Here is a 23,079-nt window from a genome sequence, read left to right as displayed (position 1 = left end):
TGTGTGTGTAGTATTTGGAAGTAGGTCATGTTTCCTCATGGATCCATCCCTATGTCAGGTTAAAGAACCACTGCACTATGGCATGTGCTTGAATTTTTTGTTCTGACTATTTACAAACAACTCACAATGTTGGTTTTGGATTCAACTTAGTGAGTGAGTGTTTTGTTTTTCTGGAAACTGTGGTAGTGATTTTTACAGTAATAATACACCATGAAGTTTTCTGATATACCCAGCATAAGCGTTCTTACTCTTTTTTTTTTTCCTTGTGTGTGTTAACAGGAGGCACTTCAAGAGCATCCACTGTACCAAGTACAATGAGCCAGAAGACTGAAAAAAACACTTCTGACCCATCTGGTGGGGCATTACAGAGACCTAAGCCCACTAATGTTCGTGCTGCTTGGTTATAAGCGCGTGCTATGCCTCACATTCTGAGATGTTCCTCAGATTTCTATTTTTAGTGCTTTTGTAAATTCTATGTGCAAAAATATTCTCTGCATTGTTTAGTGATTAAAAATGCATTGTATATGATATAATTTCATATAAAATTGTTTTATGCAAACACTTTCACTTCAGTCAGTGTTTCCTGCAAGAGGAAGTATTTATGAAAGAGAGGTATTTAAACATACAGTAGAAATCATTAATTATTATTTTATTGTCCAATTATAAGTGGAATTTGTATCCGTGATGTGGAAGGACAGAATTGCTACACTATAGGACTTAATTCCTAGATTGTCGCTTTTCATCCTGGCTTTAGGTAAGTCTTCTGAACTTTGAGGTCATGTTCATATGACTGAAAGAATCTTCCTCTTACAGCAGCATAACGGGATGAAAAGCGGATTGTATATTCCTGCATGGTTAATTAGAATACCGAGGCTGCAGAAGGTGTTGTTCTCCTGTGGTTGCAGATCACTCAAGGTGATGACCGTTTGTTTTGTACTCAAGACTGTGTCTCTTCCAGAGAATTTTAGAAGTTGTATTGGGACCTTTGCGTAGGAAAGAAGCATCTGATGATATTTGAACACCACTGGGTAACAGAGACTGAAGTTTGAAATGAAAAACAGTTTCAGAGTGACTCTTAGAGTCAGTTTTAGATACTTCTCAAGCTAGAGAACAGTAAGCAAAGGAAATATTTCATGGCCCTTCTTTTGCAGACCCTTGCCCTTCTCAGTGGGGAGATAAAAGCTTGAGCTGCAGGAAGCTTCAACATCTGCTTTTGAAAGCAACTGTTAATCACCATTTGAAAAAAAAATGTTGAAAACAAAAAATCTTATGCTTCTTAACCTATTTTTAATGTTATGCACATACCAAATATTTGTAGTAGCGTCAGGCTTCCTTATCAAACATCCATGTATAAGGGGAACAAAGTTTAATGCTGTTGGCAAGTAGTACATAATAGGCTTTATTTCTATACATGAAGGCAAACTTTTAGTGAGCTTATTTTGTAGGACTGTAGTCTTATAAAGAGCATAAATTATGATGCCAGTGTCCATGGATATTGTTGGAACCCTGCTTGCTTACCCAGCATCTTCCCAGGAGAGATGCAGGAAATCTTTGTGTTATATATAAGGAAAAAAGCTGTATTCAATAATGCCAGGTCTTGGCCTTACAAAAAAAAAAAAAAATAATAATTTGTCATTCTTTGCTCATGCTTGCATGAGAGCTTCAGCTTTCAGTTATTCTGCATTGTAATAGGCTTTTCGCTTGGTCCTGTATGACAGTTTGGCAGAGCTTCTGCACCTGGTGATCTGCAGATCAAATTTAGCTGTTTGACAATATATGAAGTCTTAATTTTAAGCAGCATTGTGGCAAACAGATTTTATTACAATTATTATTCATTGATAGGGACTGTAAGGCATTTTTTTGCATAGTGCTGCTGTATTTATTTGTACTCTTGTGCTAATTAAAATTATTCATTATTTAAAGATTTTTGTCCTTGAATGTGAATAACAGAGTTTAAATACTTCTGAATGTTCATATAATAATTCTCTTCTGTAAAAGAATTCACAAAACAGATTACTTCTAATCGCTGCTTCTTATCTTATTTAACTTTGGTATGAAATACTGTCAATTTTATATGTCATTTTTGTAAACCATAAGAAATAAAATATTTAACATGAAGTGTTTGTCAATGCAGTGACTTCTTGAAGAATTTGACGTTTGATACTAAATTGCAAAGGATGTCACTGGAGCAATGCTTCCTACTACCTGTAGTCAGGGAAAATGCAAAGAATCACTTTATTCATTGATACATTTTTCTTGTTAGTGACTGGTGCAGTGGGGTGGTTTTTGCTTTAAATAAGCCATATTGACAGTCTTCATTAAATTAGATAATTTCATCAAGATTTTTATGGCAACAAATTCTACTTCTGGTAGACTTATTTCTGTGTTTGTTTTTTTCCTGTAAGTTGTCACTTTGTTTTTTTCTGCCTTTTTTTCCCCCTCCAGAAGATTTCTTCAAACAAAATGCAAACTGTTTCTCTTCCTACTTAAAGCAAGCCACCACGCTGAGTTGACATAGTTTCAGATGGAGACCAATTTCCTTGCTGAAGTGACAAGGTACTCATTTTGAGTGACAACACTGGAGCATTGATTTCACTGCAGTGAGAAATGGACTGTGGTGCCTCTGTTACGTTTCTGTTCTGGAGGTGTCTATGCTTCATTGTGGGCTGCCTTTCTTCCAGGAACTGGGTTCTGCTGTGTAGCCCTTCTGCAGCACCGAAGGCCTTAATGAAGGTCCTAGCTGAGATTGGCTATATGAGAAGAACAGGGAGCGATGATGTATTCCTGCATGGATAGCTGAAATAGGAAGGGCGTTTTCCCAAGCAGACTGCTGAATCCTTTAGAATTCTATTTTAATTCCAGTGAATCCAAGAGATTTGAGCTAAACTGGTAGAATCACACAAGGCCATTTCTCATACAGAGTTTACGGGCTTTCCTCTGTGCCACAGCCTGTCTTCTAGTAGACTGTTTGTAGGCTTTACTGAAGAACCTGAGGCATCTCTGCTATTATCCCCTCACTCAGATGAGCATTTGTCTCACTGTCCCAAATCAAATGGCTAGCTACCTTTTATGTCATCTCCTATGGCGTATGCAGACTTAGCACTGGACTGTGTTTTCCTGATTGTCAACTACTGAGTTTCAGGATAAACCCCTGTAAAAAGCCTTGAGACTTCTCCTTTTAACAGATCGCTGGTAACACTTTAATCTGAGTGTTTTTCCTTGTTCTCACTGGTCAATAGACAAAAATAGCCTCCTGCCTGCCCAATCTGGGCAGCTCATTCAGTCACCTGGCAGATGAGAGCTTCTGCTTTTCTCTGGAGCCTAGTCTGCACATCAGTGTGGTAGAGATCAAGGCAGTGAGGTCACTTATATCAACCCTTCTAGAACCTGCATCATATGCAGGTGATGACGGGTATTTCCACTGTGATATATCAGCAAGCCAGATGGTGAGGGGTATAAAAGGGAAATGGTTTATTTTCTTATTCTTACGCAGGGAAATGGATTATTTTGTGGATCTGGTATGCTGCACCTGATGCTCAATCTGTAGTGTCTGCCTGCTCAAAGTCTTGAGCAAAATAGCGGATAAAGCATGTCACTTGCATGTCACTTCCACCTGGTGAGTGAGAAGTCCAGAGCTGTCTTCCAGGACTGAGACTGTTTGAGGTCAGCTTCATGTTTCATTATACCAGCAAGGATTGCTGATGTTCGTGATGCGGTTCTGGTTTGTCTTCAGGATACGTGGTTCTAATCCCTTGGTCAGGTAAGCTTCTATACACCTCCTGGTAACTTTCCACCTGGCCAAAATGAGACAGCATTTGCCAACAGTGATCCTTGCAGCTGTGTCATTTCTTGTTCTAGGACCACTTGTGTTATTCACCTAAAATGCCATTCTTTATTATGTTGCAAGCTCTGATGTATGGAAAATCGTTGATCGTTGTTCTCTCCACTGTGTTAAGTGGTGAGAGCTTGAGGCAAAAAAAAAAAGTCTCAGTTCTCCCCACAGTGCCTCTTAAAACTAGAGTATGCTATTGAGAGAGTTTTCTTGTTTAAAGGGTCAGAAAGGTCAGACAGGGCTGAGATTTCCCCACCTGGGGCACGAGCAGGAAAATGTGCTTTGATGCTTCTCTCCCTTGTATCCTAGGTTGGTTAGTGAGGCTCTGTCTGAGATTATCCTGGTAAAAGTAACTGGCATCCCAGCACATTATTTTCTGGTTTTTGAATTACTTTGCAGGTTGTATGGAATTTTTTCTTCCTTCTGCTCTGCCCCTCAGCATGCCTTAAACTCTTCTGTTTGTTCTTTGTTTTTAAGAACTGAGGGCTGCTCCTTCCATAACAAATGTAGGGCAGAGAGTAGAGGTCTTCACCTTCGGAAAGGTAGGGAAGAGTCTATCTGTGGTCGTAAATTCTTCCCTTCGCTCTCTGCAGTCCCACTCTCTGTGCTCTTCAGTGATGCTTATCCTTCAGAGCCAGCCTGAAGGTCCTACCTTGTTCTCATCCAAAAGATGCGTGTCTCGGTTCCCTCCCCAGGTAGCACGCTTTCTGGACTGAGGAGTACCGTATATGTCAGATGGCAGGTGGGCTTTGTCTTCCCATATTACGAGAGTATATTAGCAGGCTATTCAGGACAGGCTTCCCTGTGTTCAAGTGTGAGATACAAGGGAAACAAGGGAATAGTGATTCTGATGGTGACTTTACAGTGCACCTGTCTGTGAGGTGCAAATGGATCGAGGCAGGGGTATTGTCTGTGGCCCAGGCTCATTTGACTGTAGTAGTAAAAAGACTCTGCAAAATAATCAACTTGCCTGCCAGCTTTACAGAGCTGGTGCCTGGATTTTTAGTTTAAACTTTCAGCGAGTGTTAAGCCAAGTGCCATGCACATACATCGGTGCTGCTCTCAGGGGAATGGCTATTTAATTGACAGTTTTGAGCTCGTACATGAAGTATCTTAGTGGAAAGTACTGCCTGTGATCTGCCACAGCCTGTGTATATGCATAAGCATGTAAGCAGAAATAAGGAGCTTTTTGCCTGTGTTTTCATAATGTATTATTTTACCTACTGTCTCTTCCCCCAGTGCGATTTTCCTGTATCGGTGTTCCTCGCTTTCCTTTTTAATAGCTTTCACTTTCCCTTTGTTTATGCCATTTGATTTTTTCCGGAATATTCCAGAATATATATTTTTTCAATCATTATTTTATTTAGACCCATCTGAAATTTCTTTTGCTTCCTCTTAATTCTTTCGTTAGTCATTCACGCATAAAATTGCCCCCAAAATGTGGTACCTTTTTATATTACAGTTTGACATTGCTTTTGGTATTGTTGTAGCCAACTAGGATCGTCTCTAAAACATCCAAAAGCCATAAGCAACCTTGTCAGTGAGGTAAATGAGAAATGAATGGCTACAGTGTGTTTGCAGGCTTTCTCATAAGGAACCATTAGGAATGTGTGGAGGAAGGAGAAAAGGAAGAGAAAGGGCAGAAGCAAGCAGGTAAAGGTCTCTAAGACTACTGCAGTAAGCACCTGGATTTTCTTCACAATCATATGGTTCAATAGGTTGCAACCCTGGTTATTTACTACCAGGAAGAAAACATACCACATATCTAAAGAAGCGTTTAGATGTTGACCATGAGAGAAGGGAGAAGAAAAGACTAAACCAGATTTAAAGAGGCACTGATCCTCATAGGAGGAAAAGAAAGGAAAAAAAGAGAACAGAGCAGAAGCCTACAAGTTCAAGGAAGAAGTTGTCTCCCTACGTCAAAAACTGTGATTTAAGCAAAGAAGCTGAAATACATCAGACCTCATCCAACATGCACACTTCCTTTGTGTGAGCAATCAAAAGTGATTGCTACCTGTTTAGGTAATTCAAAAATCAAAACTAATCTACAATTGTTGGACCAGTTGTTTCTATTCTTCATGTGGATAGATGTTGCCTCCGTATAATATTTAGTATCTCATTCCTGCTTTCAGGTAGAGCAGAGGTGCTGTTCTGAAGCTACAGCAAACACACTTAAACCATCACACTAAGTAACAGAGCTGGGACTACCTGCATCTGACAAGAAATTAATTTCAAATAGAGGAAAGGGAAAATTGGATGCCAAAGCACAGAACCTGGAACTAATCAAAGATATGAATCCTGTAGCATTCCATTTTCTTCTACTTACAAAACTCATCTGACTAGTCAATTATGACTCTTCATAGAGTATCCCTGCGGTGGTCCTATGATAGTAATGTCCAATATTAACCAAGGTAGAGTGCACAAATACATTTTGGGAGGACTTGTTCCCTTTAAACTCTAAAGTCAGCTATTTTCACAGTAAGGGATAATATTCTTTGCATTATGTTGCTTTTGCATATTGAATTGCTCCAGCTTTCACGCGCACAAGCAATGCTTGTATAGCAAGAATACCATTAGATACCATGAGATGCTCAAGGAAAGGCAGCTTACAGCAGTTATGGTACCTGCAGGAACATCCCACTTCATGCTGTGATAACACCTTCACTAGAACAGTACTGCTCAGTCATCAGTTCTACTAGTAACTGCATGGCCTTTTACCTTCCACTAGGTCTAGTGTGATTCCAACATTGTTTCCACCTTTTTTCCCTCCCCTAGGGTACTGTGATAGACACTCCAGAACCTTGTCAAAAAAACCACCTCGGGATACCTCACTTTTGCACATGAAGTAAAAGATGTAGCTGAAATAAACTATTTAACTGAAAGACTATGCAAGTGTTAAGTCTTACTGCTTAAGTCTTACTGCTTTTCTGAGGTGGATACATAGACTACATATAAACAAATGTTAACTGAATCACTGAGCTAGCAACAACTCACTTGCCTTCCTTTGCCCCATTAGACAGCCTGTTCTTCATTGGATTCACAACAATCCAGCATCTGAAGTTTAAAAACTCTGTATGGGGCATGTTCTGATCTCCCTGGTAATTAATATCTCAAGTTGTTAACTAAACTGTTAGTGAAATAATTTGGAAGTACTCCATTATAGAACACTTTTTTGAGTAAAAAAAAAAGCATCAATGACTTGACTATGAACCAAGAACAATTCATCTACATTGCCCTCTCTTAAAGTATCAAAGCAGCTAAGGCCAGCTGGTAGTTTAATCTATGTGACAAGTGGCTGCAGCATCCTCAAGCTTAACTTCCTTAGAATGGTTAGTGGTAATTCTAATAGCAAACCTACCTACTTAAAGCTCTGTTGGAAAACTTCCAAGAAAGTTGGCCAGTACCAAGCAATTATTACTAGTGTGCTGATTAGCACACCACCTTAAAGAACATGGTTGCAGTGTGTTCAGTGTACTGAAAACAACAGGAAGAGTTCATGAATATATTAATTTATTTCATGAGTTCAGTTTTAGTTCAATTGAACATCAGAGTAGACAACTTTTTGCTTTGTGAAGATATAGGGCATTTTTGACACAGTATTTCCACCTTCTACAAAGTATGTTTTAAAAAACATCATTATGGTCTCGACCATATAACTTGTCAGTGAAGAAGCTGGAGTTATAAACTCACAGACTAGTGTTTTAATATAGCTTATATTTCCAGAAATTCTTTATACTTAATATCAGATCAAAAATACAGCTTCAAAAGAAAACATTTTATTCCATGTCATACATGTCATAGTGCTGTTGGGTAGCTAGAGACATTACTTAGTAAACTAGGTATTTCTGAAGATCTCTTTAAGAGTTCACATTATTAGATTTTAAGCTAGGTGTAGAACACCTAAGTCTTGTGCATAGACAAAGTGCATTACCCGGAATTTGGAGGGGTATTAAATATATACACAGGTTCCAATACAAATGTTAAGAGAAATTTTCGTACAAAATGCAACTGTGCTGTAGTGGACAAATTTTAAATAAATGCCTCCTCATCTCAAACAGATATCCTATTCATAACTTTCATTCTCAGTTTCCCTAGGAAATATTTTGTTGTCCATTACATCACAACAATTTTTAAAAAAGTTGATTGAGAACAATTGAACTAATTATGATGTTATGTTTTAGACATATTTCTTGATTTCATCATAAAGTACTAATACAAAAGCTCCGCCCATGCCTCTCAACACATTCGACCAGGCACCTTTGAAGAACGCTTTCGATCCTTCATCTTTAGCTATCTTCTTCCAACAATCAATTGTGCCCTTGTACATAATATCAGCTGTGGAAACAAACAAATGTCAGAAGGCAGAGTCCATTTCAACTTCCCTATATTTTTAAAATAAAGAAATAAGTAAAGCATAACCAAGAATTTGAAATTAAGTGCTTAGTTTAGGAACCATCATTTTAATTTGCCACAGGAAAATCAAAACAAATCAACTCTCAACCTCTTAAATGAATACCATAGAAATAACCCACAATGCCCTTCCTTTTTTTAATTAGGATTTCTATAAAAGGGTCATTGGTTTTCCGTAACAATATAACCCACACCTCCCATTACATCCCAATGAAGTGACACTTTCCAGTGCCAGACCACCACAGGAGCAGACTTATTCTTACCTCCCTTTCGGCCAGACTGCATCATCATCCTACGTCGCACGGTATCAAAAGGGTACGAAACCAGCCCTGCTACTGCCGTGACAGTCTGGGCAATCATCCAGCTCACTACGATATGCACATTCTTTGGGTCAGGCAACATACCTGTCATCAGGAACAAACGATGAGAGTCAACACAGAGGGAAAGGGCGGTGGGAAAGAGGACTGTGGAAGGAACCATCACCCACCAACCCCAGGAGTTGCTCAACCTAAACAACAGGAACACGCCTACAACTTCTCCCTTTGTCCATATTTGACCATGAACAGGTGCAATGAGTGAAATGAGCTTATATGATTGTTGGATTTTGTGATATAGAGCCTACTTCGTGCTCCTGACCTCTCTTGGAGAACCTCTCCTTGTGTCATGAAGTACAAGGAGCAACAAGCCATCTGTACAAGCCTTAAGAAAACAGAAGGAAGAAGAGAGAAACTATAAGGTGTCTGGAAACACACTGCAAACCCATGGCTTCTGCTCAGAGCAGCAAGTTGAGGAAAGCAGAAATGCATTTCAGAAACACCTGCGCTTATTCCAGCAATAGCAACCTGAACTGGTACTAAGCCAAGCCCTGCTTGTCCTCACAGGGCAGCGTGCCCTCGTGGGCCTTTATTTGTCGGATCTTCCCTCGTGTTCACCGATCCATCCACTTCTTACCCTTGGCCGTGTCATAAACCCCAAAATAGGCTGCTCTGTAGATGATGATGCCCTGGACAGACACACTGAATCCTTGGTACAGGCCCTTCAAGCCATCGGACTTGAAGATCTTGACGATGCAGTCGCCCAGCCCCGTGAACTCCCTCTCGCTCGCTCCTTTGCCCACATCAGCCGCCAGCCGGGTCCGGGCGAAATCCAGCGGGTAGACGAAGCAGAGGGAGGTGGCACCCGCGGCGCCCCCGGACGCCAGGTTCCCAGCGAAGTAGCGCCAGAACTGCTTGTGCCTGTCCACTCCCCCCAGGAAGATCTGCTTGTACTTGTCCTTGAAGGCGAAGTTGAGGGCCTGGGTGGGGAAGTAGCGGATGACGTTGGCCAGGTTGCCCCTCCAGAAGGAGATGATGCCTTGCTCCTTGGGGATGCGGACGATGCAGTCGATGATGCCCTTGTACTGCTTCTCCGCCGTGATCTGTTTGCTGGCGTGCTGGACCTGGACGGAGGAAGAGGAGGAGGAGGGGAGGGAGGGCAGAGAGAAGGACACAGCACCGGTCACCCCGCGCCACGGCCGGCCCAAGGGCAGCGACACCGCCGCCTGGCCCGGCTCCCGCTGCCCCGGGCAGCTCCCGCGTAACCGGAGCCGGCCGAGCACCTGCCCTTATTTAGACACGCCGGGACAAGCCGAGCCGGGACGAGCCGAGCCGGGACGAGCCGTGCTGTGCCGGCACCCACCTGCATGGCCACACCGCCGGGACCCCCCCCTTCCACCACCGCCGCCGCCGCCACCCCCAAGGGCAGCCGGCGCCCCCCGAGCCCGCTCACCTGCAGCAGCAGCTTCACCCTCTCGATGGGGGCGACGGCCGTCTTGGAGATGGCGGCAGCGACCCCCCCGGCCAAAAAGTCCTTGAGGAAGCTGAGCGCTTGGTCACCCATCTCGGCAGCCGGTCCGTCACCCCCCGCCCGGAGACAGCCCGCGAGGCGCCCACCTCCCCGCCCGGCCGGCCAAATGGCCCCCGGCCCCGCGCCGCCCGCCTTATAGCCCGCGGCCTCTCGCGATAGGAGGAGGTGTCCCCCCGGGGCGCGCCCATTGGCCGCGACCCCCCGGCGGCCAACCCCCGCCGGGGGGCGCGAGGCGGCGCCGCCATGTTCCCCCCCTCGGCGCGGCGAGGGCCGGCGGGCTCGGGACGTTTAAAGGGCAAATTAAAGTTATCTGGTGGCTGCCCGGGACGCGGCGCCAGAGCATGTGCCTGCAGTATTAATAGCTCCGGGAGGCACCGCAGGGGCCGGGGGGCCTGGCAGGGACACCGCAGTTAACCGTTTCGCAGAAGCAGGACGCAACCAGCTCGGTGGATAAAGTCAATTTGAAGAAGCAAAAGCGCTTTGAGCGTTGACTTCGTGTGGGGGTTCACACCTCCCTCTTGTCACGTCCTCCCACAGAGGTGGCCCATGGGCTGCACAGACCCCTCAGAAGGCGGCATGGTGCTGTGCGGGTGCTCAGACACATCAGGAGCCAGAAACTGGAGTGTCCTCCCTGAGGCGAGGCCATGGACAGCTCCTTTCTATTCAATACCCTTCATCAACCTGCCGGCCTCGAGGTCTTTCAATATCCCTGCGTGCCCCAGGGCCCGGCTTTCCCATAGAGGGGACAGCGTGCCCTCCCGCATCATGCCCTCGTTTCAGCCTGGCAAGGTCAGAGCTGCCACAGGAGCCGCAGCCGGTCACCTCCAGAGCGCGGAGGGAAGGGACTCCAGGAGGCACGTGCCCTGCAATGCTCGAGTTGCTTGGCTCATGCCAGTTGGGAAAGATCAGTAAAGGCTGTAGTGAAACCCTGCCTTCATTCAACACCCAGCACACAGTGAAGTGCACCGGTCCCAAATGAATATTACATGCCTTCCTCGTTACTTTCCATGCTTCTCCTGTGTTCTTTCTAGCTGGCACCCCTAAGAGCTTGTAGTTCCCTGTTGGGTGACTTCGTTGCATGGAATACTTACATATACTTACATGCAAATTGTACTGATGAGTTTGCCCTAAAAAGGCATTTGGATGTCTTGTAGGACAATGTTTTGCTGAGGAATGCTGGGGGCAATAAGGTCAGCTTTAATCTGGTAATATAGTATCAATAATGGAAATAGGATTCATCTTAATGTAGGTGCTAAAAGATCGGCCATTCCACGAACAGACATTCCCTTCAGGACAGCAAATCTCTTCTTGCTGACGTGTATGTTAGCACGAGTCAATAAGGCTGTAAATTTGATCCGCAGGCTCTCTTGCCCTCTGCTGCTCTTGGGTCTGTTGAGGTAGAGGTCTTTTCTCATGAACCTCAACTCTGGGAAACCGACAACAGCTGTAACATCCCAGAGTACCCTTTGCACCTTAGCTGTCAAGAGCAGATGGAGTCCTTTTCCTGCTTCTAAGAAATGGAAAGAGAGGTCGCCTCAAGAGACCTTTTTCTTGATCAAGGACTGAAAGCGGGTACAAGCAGGAAGCCTAAAATTAGAGTGTGAGTTGAGGGGTTTATTTTTTAACATATGTAGCTACCTGCTGCTCTTGACCTTCCCTTTTTCTTCCTCGTACTTCACTCACCAAATCTAGCGTCTCCTTTTCACAGGAAAGTAAATATCCCTTTAACATCTCAGGGTTTCTGCTGCGGGTTTCATGCAGCCCCACGGGATGGCAGTGCTCACAGCTGCTGCCTGGCTGTCTGTCCTGCTGAGGTCTCCTCAGTGTGTGCAGCCGGGTGTGTGCCAGTGCCCTGCTGGCAGCAGGGTGACAGTGGGTGACAGCAGCGTGGTACTGGGGAGGATATGGAGGGAGGATCTGGAGCAAGACTACACAGGAGGGAAGGTGTTTTACCCGCTTCTCCTCAACATTAACATAATTCCAGTTGGTTTTTGAAGTTCTTGTTATACATCACCATCCCATTCCACGGAAGCTCTTTAGTTTGATATATATTTCTGTAGCAGTGATGCTCTTGACCCACAGCTGCACAGCAATGCACTGAAAGTGAATAGTCACTTTTTCTGCTTCTGGTCTCCTTTCCCAGAACCCCGATGCCTAGTTTCAAGGGGCACTCAGCTCTTAAGCTGTGTTATCAGTGTTAAAAGCAGGGCTAGACCAGGGCATGTGCCTGCTGCTCTGCCTGGTTTCTTTCATTTGTTTTTTGTTCCAAAATTCCTGTTTTGGATCTTCCCCATGTATGACAATCAATCTTTTTTATACTACCTCTGGTAGGAAATCAAATGTGCTCTGTAAAGGACTTTTCGCTAACAACACCAGCACCACCAAGCAAGGATAAGGATTTCTACTATCTGGAAATGTCAAATGTCGTAAAAAAAATAAATAAATAAATGAAAGGAGCTTGTTTTTTCATGGAATTAGTTGGTGTTTAGTGCTCTGATATTTTTACCCTTTTTCCATAGAGTAATGGTTAAGTGGCTGAGTTTGTGGATGCTCTGTGCTGCTGACAGCATAAAGACACTGGAATTTGTTCCTAAAATTTTGAGCTAAAAATAATAACCCAGATCTACATTTTCAAAAGAGATTAGTGACTGCATTGTGCTTTGATGTGTGAACAGCCAGCTCGAAACACTACAGGAGATCAACTTTCACTAAATATTGTGTGCCCTTCTTTAGTTGTATTGCTGAAACACTAGGAACCCTAGCTCTGAGGCTAGGCCAGACCCAAAATAAAAAAGCGTTTTCTCAGAAGTCAGCAGTCTCGGTCTGACAGCAGACACAAGAGGGAGCACAAGGAAGCTGTAAAACCACGCTGACCCCCAGCACAGGCAGCGGTGTGTGGACAGTTTGTTGGCAAGGTGCCAAGAAGGTGGCTCTGTTTTGTTTTGTTTTGTTTTGTTTTGTTTTGTTTTGTTTTGTTTTCAGGAAAGATTTGTGGTGTTCCCGTAAACTCTCCGTGTAAAAGAGTCGTTTATGTTTGTGGTCAGTTCCTCCTAATTAAGAGGAAAAGCATGGGAGAAAGCACACGAGTGACAGTTTGAAAATGCATAATGAAGACTAATTTTGTGGTCTGACTGGTCCAGTCTGATATGTGAAACTCTAGGAAGATATTCCGGTCAGAGATCGATACTCAATGATAGGCTTAGAGAGTGATCCATGGTGACGATGAATGAAGGCAGCAGGAAGGATGGAGAACGGGAAAAGATTAAAATCTCTTGGTTTTATTCACACTGAGGAGGTGCCTCATAGACTCCTCAGGTTTTCAGGCAGAGATCAGAGAAGATCGCGTTGAAACAGAAAAGTTTCATCTGAATTATCACAGTAGGAATAATAGCTCAGTTCATGCTCCTGGAGGAGATGAAAATTAAAAATATACAGGGAAGAGGCACAAAACAATATCAGATGTCCTCGGAGACAGTGGAAGCAGCAGACGCAGCAAGTTGTCTTAAAATAGAGATTTTACAAGAGAGTAAGACAGCCCAAAGAGGCCAAATGGGAATGAGAGCTGAGGAAAAATAACAGAGCATTAAAAGTGGTGAAAAGCAGCCAGGTCTTCAGTTACACTGGAAAAGTAGAAGAAAAAGTGAGGAGGATGGCACAACTGGAAGGGGAGACATTTAGATGTTCTTGGAGGAAGCAAACCTGATCATGGGCTGGCCAGGAAAATAAAGCAGAAGGCAGACTGAGGTATGTGCATGACAACCTGACTTCATACTTCAGGACACAGGAACGGAGAGCAAAAAGCAGAGAGAATCTACAGTCAGATCTGTGCTGGAGAAGAAAGATGGGGCGGAAGGAAGAGGACTGAGATTATATGACGTCATATCAAGCTGATGAAATGAAAATCATAAAAAAAAAAAAAAACACAAATGAGAGGACATGAGAAAATACACAGCAGGAAAGGAATGAGGTCAGGGAAGGATGGGGCAACAGAGATTTGAAATAGCAATGGCTGCTGCTAACCACATCGATGGGATGGCCCTCTCAGGGAGTGGGACACCGAGTGATGAGTGCAGAGTAAATGATCAGGCCAGGGCAAGGAAAAATGGGGGTGTCTGCTATATGGTGTCGGCAAGGACATCAGCATGGAACCTGAAGCTTCATGAGGATGTGTGAGAAGTTGTGAGGAAGGCAAGAGAGGCAGCTGAAATTGCAAAGGAAAGCTTATAAAGAGTTGCAGAGTGGCCAGCTGACAGTTCTTCGGAGGGGAGATGAGCGGAGGTATTGCTCAAAAGAAGACAAAAGAGTGATGAGGATGGTGGGGAAGTTGGACTGGGAGCACCCCAAGCGTGAGAGTGAGGGATGGATTGGGAAATGGAAGTCCTTGTAGGAGACGAGCTGCAGAGGAAGAGCTGGGGTGGTATCCAGGATGTGTGGACAATGAAATGTAAGGGGCCTGTAAGAAATATTTAAAGTGTGTCTTCTAGCAGCAGCAAGGAAAGAGAAGGAAGGGGAGTGCAATGGCCAGGACAGAGCAGGAAGGCAAGGAGGGCTGGCTGAGCAATGCTAAGGGCTGGAGAGAGTGGGGCTGGAGAGACGGACATGCAGCAAATGTCACTAAAGGTAAAAAGGCAGAGTAAGAGGTAAGGTTCAGATCTGGGCCTCAGGAAGGGTCGTTTAAGAAACAAGGAGCAGCTGAAGGAAGAAAAGGAACATAGAAGTCAGTGTTTACTCTGAAATTAATTTCACTTGTATGACTGTATAATAAAATATGTGATATGTTGTAGACAAGGAGCATAACAATATTGCTTAGATTCAGAATGTAGGTAATTTTTCCCTAGAGGTCTCAACGTACCTTGAAAACAAAAATTGTGTTTCATGTTACAGGTATGCGTTACAGTAAATAATTAATGGATGCTGTCATAAACATTTACAATACTTTAGAAAATCTATTCCTTGTTTGATCTGTAATGCATTCGTGCTACAAAGAAAATAGTACATATTCCAGATTATGGTAAACTCATTCATCAGAGGCATTGTGGACAGTTTCTATGTCATATGGATATAAGCAAGTTAACAATTTGTTAGACTTCATACTTGTTGATTTACTATTTATTAACTCTTTTTGTTTGGTAAGTATATATTTTGATATGAATAATTACTTCCTATCCTTGGACTACATTTGGGAAGAAAAGGCAAGGGAAATCAAAGTGACTTGCTCAAGGTCACTCTGTCAGCAAGTGGCAGAGTGAGGCATGAATGCAGGTTTCCTTATTTTGCCAGATTTCTTCTGTAAATGCTGTTTGTGTGTTGTTTTGTCTTTTTTTTTTTACCCCTACCGTATTTTATTTTATTTTATTTTATTTTAAAGGCTCAGGATAACCCGCTGAAGTTGGAACTGAGCCTGAAGCAGAGGGAGTTTTGTCAGCAGTAGGATCAGCTTGCTGTCACAGTGTGTAACACAGCTTAAAGCTGAAGTGGATGAAGTAGGAGTCTGCTCAAATGCGTGTAAGTAGGTAGATGGGGAAATGCACATCCTGAAATCTGGTTTTGTATTTAAATAACCACTGTAACAAGGGTAACTTTGAACTGTAGTTTCCAATTTAATTATTTTTGCTTTATAAATTCTGCCTTCTGTCCGATTTGCTGTGTAAAGGTTTGTGATGCTCTCAGTCAAACAGAAGAGGTTAGCTGGCATAAATTTGTCCAATTCAGTTACCTGCTAACGTCCTACACAAGTATTACTAAAACTGTGCAGTGTTACACACACTACCTCATTGTTGTTCAGAGTTAAAAAATAAATAGTTAACAATTTTCTTGCTGACACTAATTTTATTTTCAGATATTGGTAGGGCACACTGAAAAGATTTCTGACAGCAATATATTTTTAACTGAATCACAGTTTTGTGCTGTCAGATAACCTGCATTACAATAGCAAAATAAGGTAATCATATTTTTGTATTACAAGAACAATTACAAGCATTAAGTGTAGATGTCACTGTTAAACATATTTACAACAGCTATTACCACAGCAATTTTAATAGGAATTGGAGTTTATTTTCAATTAAGCAATGAATAAACAAATAATATTGCTCAGTGACTTCTTCTCACTTTATGTACTGGATAATCGTTCACAAATACATTATTATTATAACTCAAATAACATTAATTATGTATGCCAGACACATTTTTTATAATAAAATGTAGTATTAATCTCTCTGTACTTTGCAAGAATATGACAAATTAAGGTCAGCTCCACACCACACATCGTTAAAAATGTAGCTATGTGCAAGGATATGGAAAAAGCACACCCCTGATTTACAGAACTACACATGCATCTCTCGGTCTATAGTACAGAGAAGTAACTTGTACAGACAAAGGAGTGAGTTCTTTTCCTGATACAGGCTATTTCATTTGAGGAGGTACTTTGATTATGCTAGTAAAAAGTATGTTGAGGGACTTGGTTAATAGAGAGGTTAGCCTTGTCAGATATGCCTGATCATGTAACAGTTTACCATATTTGCTCCCACACTTGTGCTATCCCTGTGAATGGAATACCCCCACATTGAAGCAAGAGATAGTAGTTGTTAAGAATAGATATGTATAATGTCTGCAACCTAATTTCAGGTTGTGTTAGAAAGGAAGGAGTATGGCCATTGTTCCGGCAAATACGGTATTCTGATTTAACTGATCAAAACTAGAACATTGAAAGTGTCTATAGGCATAGTTAGCTTCCAAGAAGTCATTTCAGTAGAAGACTGGAAATAAATTAGAATTTTACCTTAAGCACTGTCTGTTGAAGTTATTGGAATATATGATTACTGTTGGAGAAAAGCCTATTTCTCTGCAAAACAAGGCTTCATTCATTTTCTGTCTGTATCATACATATTACATCTGACATAGAATCACTATCAGCTTAATAAAAGGAAGTAAGTGAGGTTGGCAATTTAATGGTTGTATCACTCTGTAGTTTGATTAGGCCAGTGGGAGTAATGGCTTAGTGACAGCTGAGGTTGATAAAATGGGACAGTGAGATAAAGGGCATAGATTTCTTTTAAAATACAGGCAGAGGCACACCAGTAGCAGCTTTCCCTTTTTTTATTTTTATTTTTATTTATTTATTTATTCCCACCTGCTGGAATCCTTGGTTATACCAGGCAGTTTTCTTCATGAACTGTTTGAAGAAGATACCCAAGGCTTGTTTAAAACAGCAAATGGTGTTTGATCTGTTTATGGGATATTTTACTGCTTCAGAACTCGCTCTAGAAAGCATGCAGTTCCAGAAATTCCTTCGGATTTGAATTTGCCAAGCTGAGATGGTGTACCAGATATGAGAGGGAAGAAATGATGGGGATGGAAGCAGAAGTCAGGAAATAATTAGATTATGTGCTATGTTACCTCAGTGTGACAAAAACATAATCTGTATTTCAGTCATTCTTAGGGCAGTACTGTTTTTAGGGATATGTCTAGGGTCGGAGCACAGGAGAAGCACTACCTGTCCCGAATTCAAAGGGAAAAGAGACCTTTTAGTACTTTTTTTAATAAGTTATAAGGAAGAAAGGAGGATACTCTATTAATATACATTCATAAATGTTGGCATATTGCTTGAAATTAATATATCTAGCAGGTACAGTTGTATTATAAGGAAGTATGAATGAATATATTGCTGTAAAAGGGTCTTAAACAGAGCACTCTTCAATTCCTCTCTTTCTCCTCCACGTCTAAAACACCCTCATTTCCAGTGACTAGCAGGGATCTCACTGACACAGCTTAGGGGAAAACTAACCTAAAGCTGTGCACTTTCTCCTACTGGGCACTGCTCAGCAGGGGAGGTTGTTCTCAGGTTTGACCAGTAGTAAAGGGGATGGCAGGAGGTCTCCTACAGCAGAGGGTGAGAAGCACGCATTTACATAGGCTCCTCTTCCCTGCCACCTCTCCGCTCTCCAGCAAGCGTGGGTTTATTTTAGCATTGGCCTTCTGAAGCGGGATTATTTTTCCCCTGAATAGGTCGGGCTGGGACAGCACCCAGGATCCATGGCCTTCCATAGCTGGGGCGACTCGGGAAGCCAGAGATACCTACTAAGTAGACAGGGCCTCTAAGTGCTGGGCCCGTGCCCAGTGTCAGAGGAGTATCCTGGAATAACCTTCCTGATAAACAGCAAAGCCAGCCCTATGGAAGGGGCTTTTAACCCGAACCAGGTTATAGTACTGCCCTCTGCTGATAGAATTCCAGAAAAATTGAAAAAGGCAATGTTAAAATTCCACAAAATATTAACAAAATGTGATTAGGGAAGCTTCAGCATGTGAATACGTGAATTATTTCATCTTCTCATTTCACGGAGTGCTTCAGCCAGTTGGAACGTGCCCACATCTCTTCACTAGCACTTAAATTTGTAGCAACAGAATATGGCTAATAATTTTATTCTTTTTTTAGCAGGCAGAGTTTTCACAGCTTTGCAAAGCAACTTGTGCCCCAGAAATCATACTGTCTGGCATGCTGTTTGTATTTTAATGTGCACAAGAGATGCAGAGGAAGAAATTTCTATCAGTAAGTCAGGTTTTTGTAACTGACATTTTTCTTATTATTACATAAAATTGTTGAATTCCTTACTTACTAGCACTTGAGATAAAGTTGTGTAGAAAGCTACAGTCTTCCAAGATGATTCTTGTTTGAGTAACGGGTGCACAGAGGTGCCTGGGACTTTTTTCCCATAGCTAATCTGTGAATCATTGTGGAAGCAAAACGGAAGTAATGTGATATTTCCATCAGAACTGGAGGGAAATGCCATCAAGGGGCATTTTCTAGTCCTAATGTCATGCAACCTTGCCAGACTTGGAGCATGGGTAGCCCTGAACCCTTGCACAACTGCAGATAAGCTGCCAGGGGGCAGCTTTTAAGAGCTGTGCTTGAGGCTGTGTTCTGGCACGTAACAGCTGCATCTAGGCTGATTTCAGGACCCTGTTGAAATAAATGGGCTTGTGGTATATGATTCTGGGAGACCACTGCTTCACTTCCCAAAATATGTTATAATATTAAACCTTGATTCTCATCTTAGTGTTTGTCTCAGTCATGCTGTCTGGGAATTTCTGATTTAGCTAAAGAAGCTCGATTCTCAGTATGGCTTAAGGAGCACAACTGATGGCTCCCTTTCAAAGAAAAAAGAAACTTCTCAATTTCTGACCAGTACCTGAAAATATAAAATTGTAAAAAAATATAAAATTGTTGTATTCTGCATTCTGTCTGTGATAGTAATAACTGTAAATAAAGTCAGAACTGATCAATAACCCTGTGACTTTACTCCAAATAAATAAATAAATTAATTAATTAATTAATTAAAAGTAACTCTAATCATTAATCCTGTCTGCAATTTAACAACTTGCTGTACAGGGTGCAGATGTTTGTGGTGACCTGTTTATGCAACCAGGTCATGAATGTTAAAATAAGTCAAACTTTCTATCAAAATATGTGTGAGCTAATCAATGATTTTTTGAAGTGTGATTTCACTTTGGGAAGTGTCTTTAACAGGGTAGCTGTGAGGTTCTTCATTGGCTTCCCCTGCCTTCAGGAGCTAGTATTTTAATTTCTGGTAAATCTTTTTTTACTTTCAGGACTGCAACTTCAAATGGCTTTTCCAGATGAGGCGTTTTGGTATTGTGTTACAAACAATAATCAAGCCGTAACTCTGGGCCGGTCTGGGAAAAGATACTGAACCAACAGGTGTTCCTGTTTAACTTTCCTTTCCACTTTGTTACCTTCATTTCCCAGGTGCCCAAGGCAGAAGAGAGGAAAGAGACTATACCATTGGCTGGCTGGGATGCTGATCTGCACAAACTATATTTGCACCTCAGCCAGGATGGCAGGAGGACCAGGTTGACGAGAACAATGGTCATGATTGCCACATAGGCCAGGTCTTCCCTTTCCTTTATACCCTTTCCCTTTCTTTTTTTATTTGTTTTTGTTTTCTTACTGTGAGTTGCACTACTGACCTGCATCCATCTTCAGTCCCTTACAGGAACAGACAAACCACAGGCAGAGTGATCAATGGAGAAATATTCAGTCCCTATCTATTACCTTTACACTCCTCCTGCAACATGAAGCTGACAGATAACTGGATTAAAGAGCCAGGTGGAAATATTCCTCGTGGAAGAGAATCCTTGACAACTTAGAAAACTTGGCATCTGGCTAACCATCAGCTGGTGGGTGTCTGGCTTTCTCCATTCACTGCTTAATTCTGCCCAAGTCACAAGAAACACCAGCCACTGGGTCCCAGAATGCTGCCTGCTCTGCTTGCAGAATGCTGCCACTGCCCTGCAGCTGGGGTTTAGCATGGCTAGAAAACATTTGTGTGGATATCATATGATATATTTATTGCTGATCTTCTGATCTGGAGACGGGAGGCTTTCTCAGTGCAATAGTCTTTATTCTGGAGGAGTTCTAGTCACAGGGGACTGGTTCAGAAGTAAATGTTTAGTTTGAAACATGTCAGTGAAGCATCCTAAATGATTCACTGCTGTACTGGGTTGTATGAGATCTCTGATATGTTGTTTATTTAAAGTGGTATTTTTGTAAGCTCCATTAAGTCTTCTGCCATTCTTGTGCAGTGCAGAGTATTCTGTGGGCTGGAGCTGTATAATGGGAGGGAGAAGGGAGATAATTTTCCACTTACCATGTAGGGTAGGCAACATATTTGAAATGGAGTTAGACTCTTTCTCCAAGTGATGGTATCTCTGGTTAAAATAGGTCAATCCTTTTACTAACCTAGGGCTCATTTGCTTTCAAGGTGTATGAAATTGTGATTTCTTAGTGTTATTTTGTCTTCTAATTTTTCTCAGAAAAAATGACAGGTTGAAGAGAGGTGATTAGTCAGCAAGAGTTTCAGGCGGCAACGGGGTGCAGGTAAGAATGATTTTCGTTATTCAGAACCATCTACAAGTGGGAACACAGAATTTTAACTTCCTAGCAATGTTTCCTCAAGCACCCTTTTGCACAGTGCCTGCTGCTGAATTCATTCAAGTCACACATGTTGTGTTTCTGTATAAGGGAAACTATGTGAAGTAACAAGATGATTTAAAGGGCAGGGAAATAATGAATTTTCTAGTTGATTTTTCATTTTCAAACTGCAGCTGGATAATGCTCTACCACCTTCCCACCCCCAGTATGTCCAACATACTGATTGTTCTGAAGACTACAAACCTGACAAGTTTTTCATTATTCTTAGAATGACTATTCTTGTGTGTCCTGGTCAGTCATGTTAGAGTTTCTTATCCTTCATCCAGAACAGTTAGGTAAGGCACTACTTATTATGTGGTATCTGTAGCTTCAAATTGTATAGGTCACTAAGTGTCCTATATCTTTAAGGGGAATATTGCACAACTGCTTGGATTTATTCCCATTTCAGTCAGAATAGTGACAGAGAGCAGTTCACCTCTGCTACTAAATAAGCATCATCTTGGTTCTCACCAATAGCTATAATTCATGAAGTGTTAGGTGGATGGTTGGACTTGATGCTCTCTTAAAGGTCTTTTCCAGCCTTAACAATTCTATGATTCTATGATCCCTGCTTCTCTCTACCTCATTTTTCTTTTGGGCATTCTTAAAGAGACCCATTCTCTCCTGACAGCAGATCAAAGTATTTGTATAAATGTAGGCTCTAAGACAGCCTCTTCTTGCAGATAACTAGTGATAGGACTAGAGGGAATGGCCTCAAGTTGTGCCAGGAGAGATTTAGGTTGGAAATTAGGAGACATTTCTTCTCAGAAAGAGTAGTCAGGCATTGGAATGGGTTGCCCAGGGAAGTGGTGAAGTCACCATCCCTGGAGGTGTTCAAGGAAAGGTTGGACCTGGCACTTAAGGACATGGTTTAGTGGGTGACATTGGTAGTAGGGTGATGGTTGGACCAGATGATCTTGAAGGTCTTTTCCAACCTTAATGATTCTATGATTCTAATGATCAATACGTGATCTCCATGAAGAAGCAGATGACTTGATGCGTTACCACCCAAAAACACCTCTGGGTTCTGGATTGCTTTCTCAGCTGTCAGCTCATTCAGCCTAAAGACAGGTGAGTGCTCACTAATTCTCATCTCGTCTTTGTGATCTAGAGAAATATTCTGAGGGAGAAAAAAAGTTTTTACCATCTTTGAAGCCACTGACACTGAATACAATGCTCCTTTTCAGAAGTGAAAAGATCTGGTGGAAAGCTACGTCTATGTGTTTGAGTCCCAACAGGCGTAGCATAACTATTCTCTTAACTGCCCAGTCAGGAACAGCAGCATAAGACAAAGCAACACAGTAACAACACTGAGTTACAGCTTCACCTTGTCTTGTAGGTGCAATTTCAGCACCTTGTTTCATTATCAACAGAGCAAAAGACTGAACTGTCAGCTCTGAAATGTTGGTGAATATCTGCTATAAAAATCTAATTGAACAGGTGGGGTCGAGGGTTGATCCCAGCCAGCAGCTGAGCACCCACACAGCCACTCACGCCCCACTAGGTGAGATGGGAGAGAATACAAAGAGCATAAGCAAGAAAACTTGTGGGTTGAGATAAAGACAGTTTTATAAGTGAAGGATGGAGAAAAAATACAAAGTGGTGGAAAGGCAATCGCTCACCACCTCGCACAAGCAGACTGATGCCTAGCCAGTCTCCAAGCAATAGCTCCAGTGACTACCTGGGGAAACACTGCACCCCACCCCCAGGTTTTATTGCTGAGCGTGACATTTTATGGTATGGAATATCCCTTTGGCCAGTTTGGGTCAGCTGTCCTGGCTGTGCCTTTCTTCCCTCCTCCCAGATTCTTGCCCCCCAAGTCTACTTGCTGTAGGGGGCGGTGAGTAAGAAAAAAGAAAAAGCCTTGATGCTGTACAAGCACTGTTCAGCAATAACCAAAAAACTGGTGTGTTATCAGTGTTTTAGTCACAGATCCAAAACGTAGTTGCATATGGGCTGCTATGAAGATGGTTGACTCCGTTTCAATCAGACCCAGTACAACAAA

At 42.4% G+C, this 23,079-nt stretch overlaps 2 protein-coding genes across 15 annotated transcripts in view; one reads left to right on the top strand and one right to left on the bottom strand.

The window, feature by feature from the left end:
- Window positions 1–23,079, top strand: part of CFAP97 (cilia and flagella associated protein 97) — an 80,560-nt gene that overhangs the window by 27,557 nt on the left and 29,924 nt on the right. For 13 of the 14 annotated variants that reach the window (XM_066996253.1, XM_066996249.1, XM_066996251.1 and 10 more), the window contains 6 exons: window positions 280–3,760; window positions 15,456–15,592; window positions 18,519–18,632; window positions 19,851–19,993; window positions 20,088–20,281; window positions 20,918–20,981. In XM_066996253.1, coding sequence (XP_066852354.1) covers window positions 280–407 — 128 coding nt within the window. In that variant the 3' untranslated portion in view covers window positions 408–3,760; window positions 15,456–15,592; window positions 18,519–18,632; ... (1 more) ...; window positions 20,088–20,281; window positions 20,918–20,981. The remainder of the gene's footprint in view (window positions 1–279; window positions 3,761–15,455; window positions 15,593–18,518; window positions 18,633–19,850; window positions 19,994–20,087; window positions 20,282–20,917; window positions 20,982–23,079) is intronic. The other variant, XM_066996244.1, reaches the window with a different exon arrangement.
- SLC25A4 (solute carrier family 25 member 4) lies at window positions 7,326–10,240 on the bottom strand. The gene is made up of 4 exons (XM_048078238.2): window positions 10,010–10,240; window positions 9,194–9,680; window positions 8,506–8,646; window positions 7,326–8,167 (listed from the first exon to the last, which is right to left on the bottom strand). Exons 1-4 carry the CDS (start codon window positions 10,118–10,120, stop codon window positions 8,010–8,012), a joined length of 897 nt encoding a protein of 298 aa, XP_047934195.1. The 5' UTR covers window positions 10,121–10,240; the 3' UTR covers window positions 7,326–8,009.

The sequence above is a fragment of the Anser cygnoides genome, chromosome 4 (assembly GCF_040182565.1).
Source record: "Anser cygnoides isolate HZ-2024a breed goose chromosome 4, Taihu_goose_T2T_genome, whole genome shotgun sequence".
NCBI classification, from domain to species: Eukaryota; Metazoa; Chordata; class Aves; order Anseriformes; family Anatidae; genus Anser; species Anser cygnoides.
Note: the sequence above shows the minus strand (reverse complement) of the source record. Positions and strands in the feature narration are given on the sequence as shown.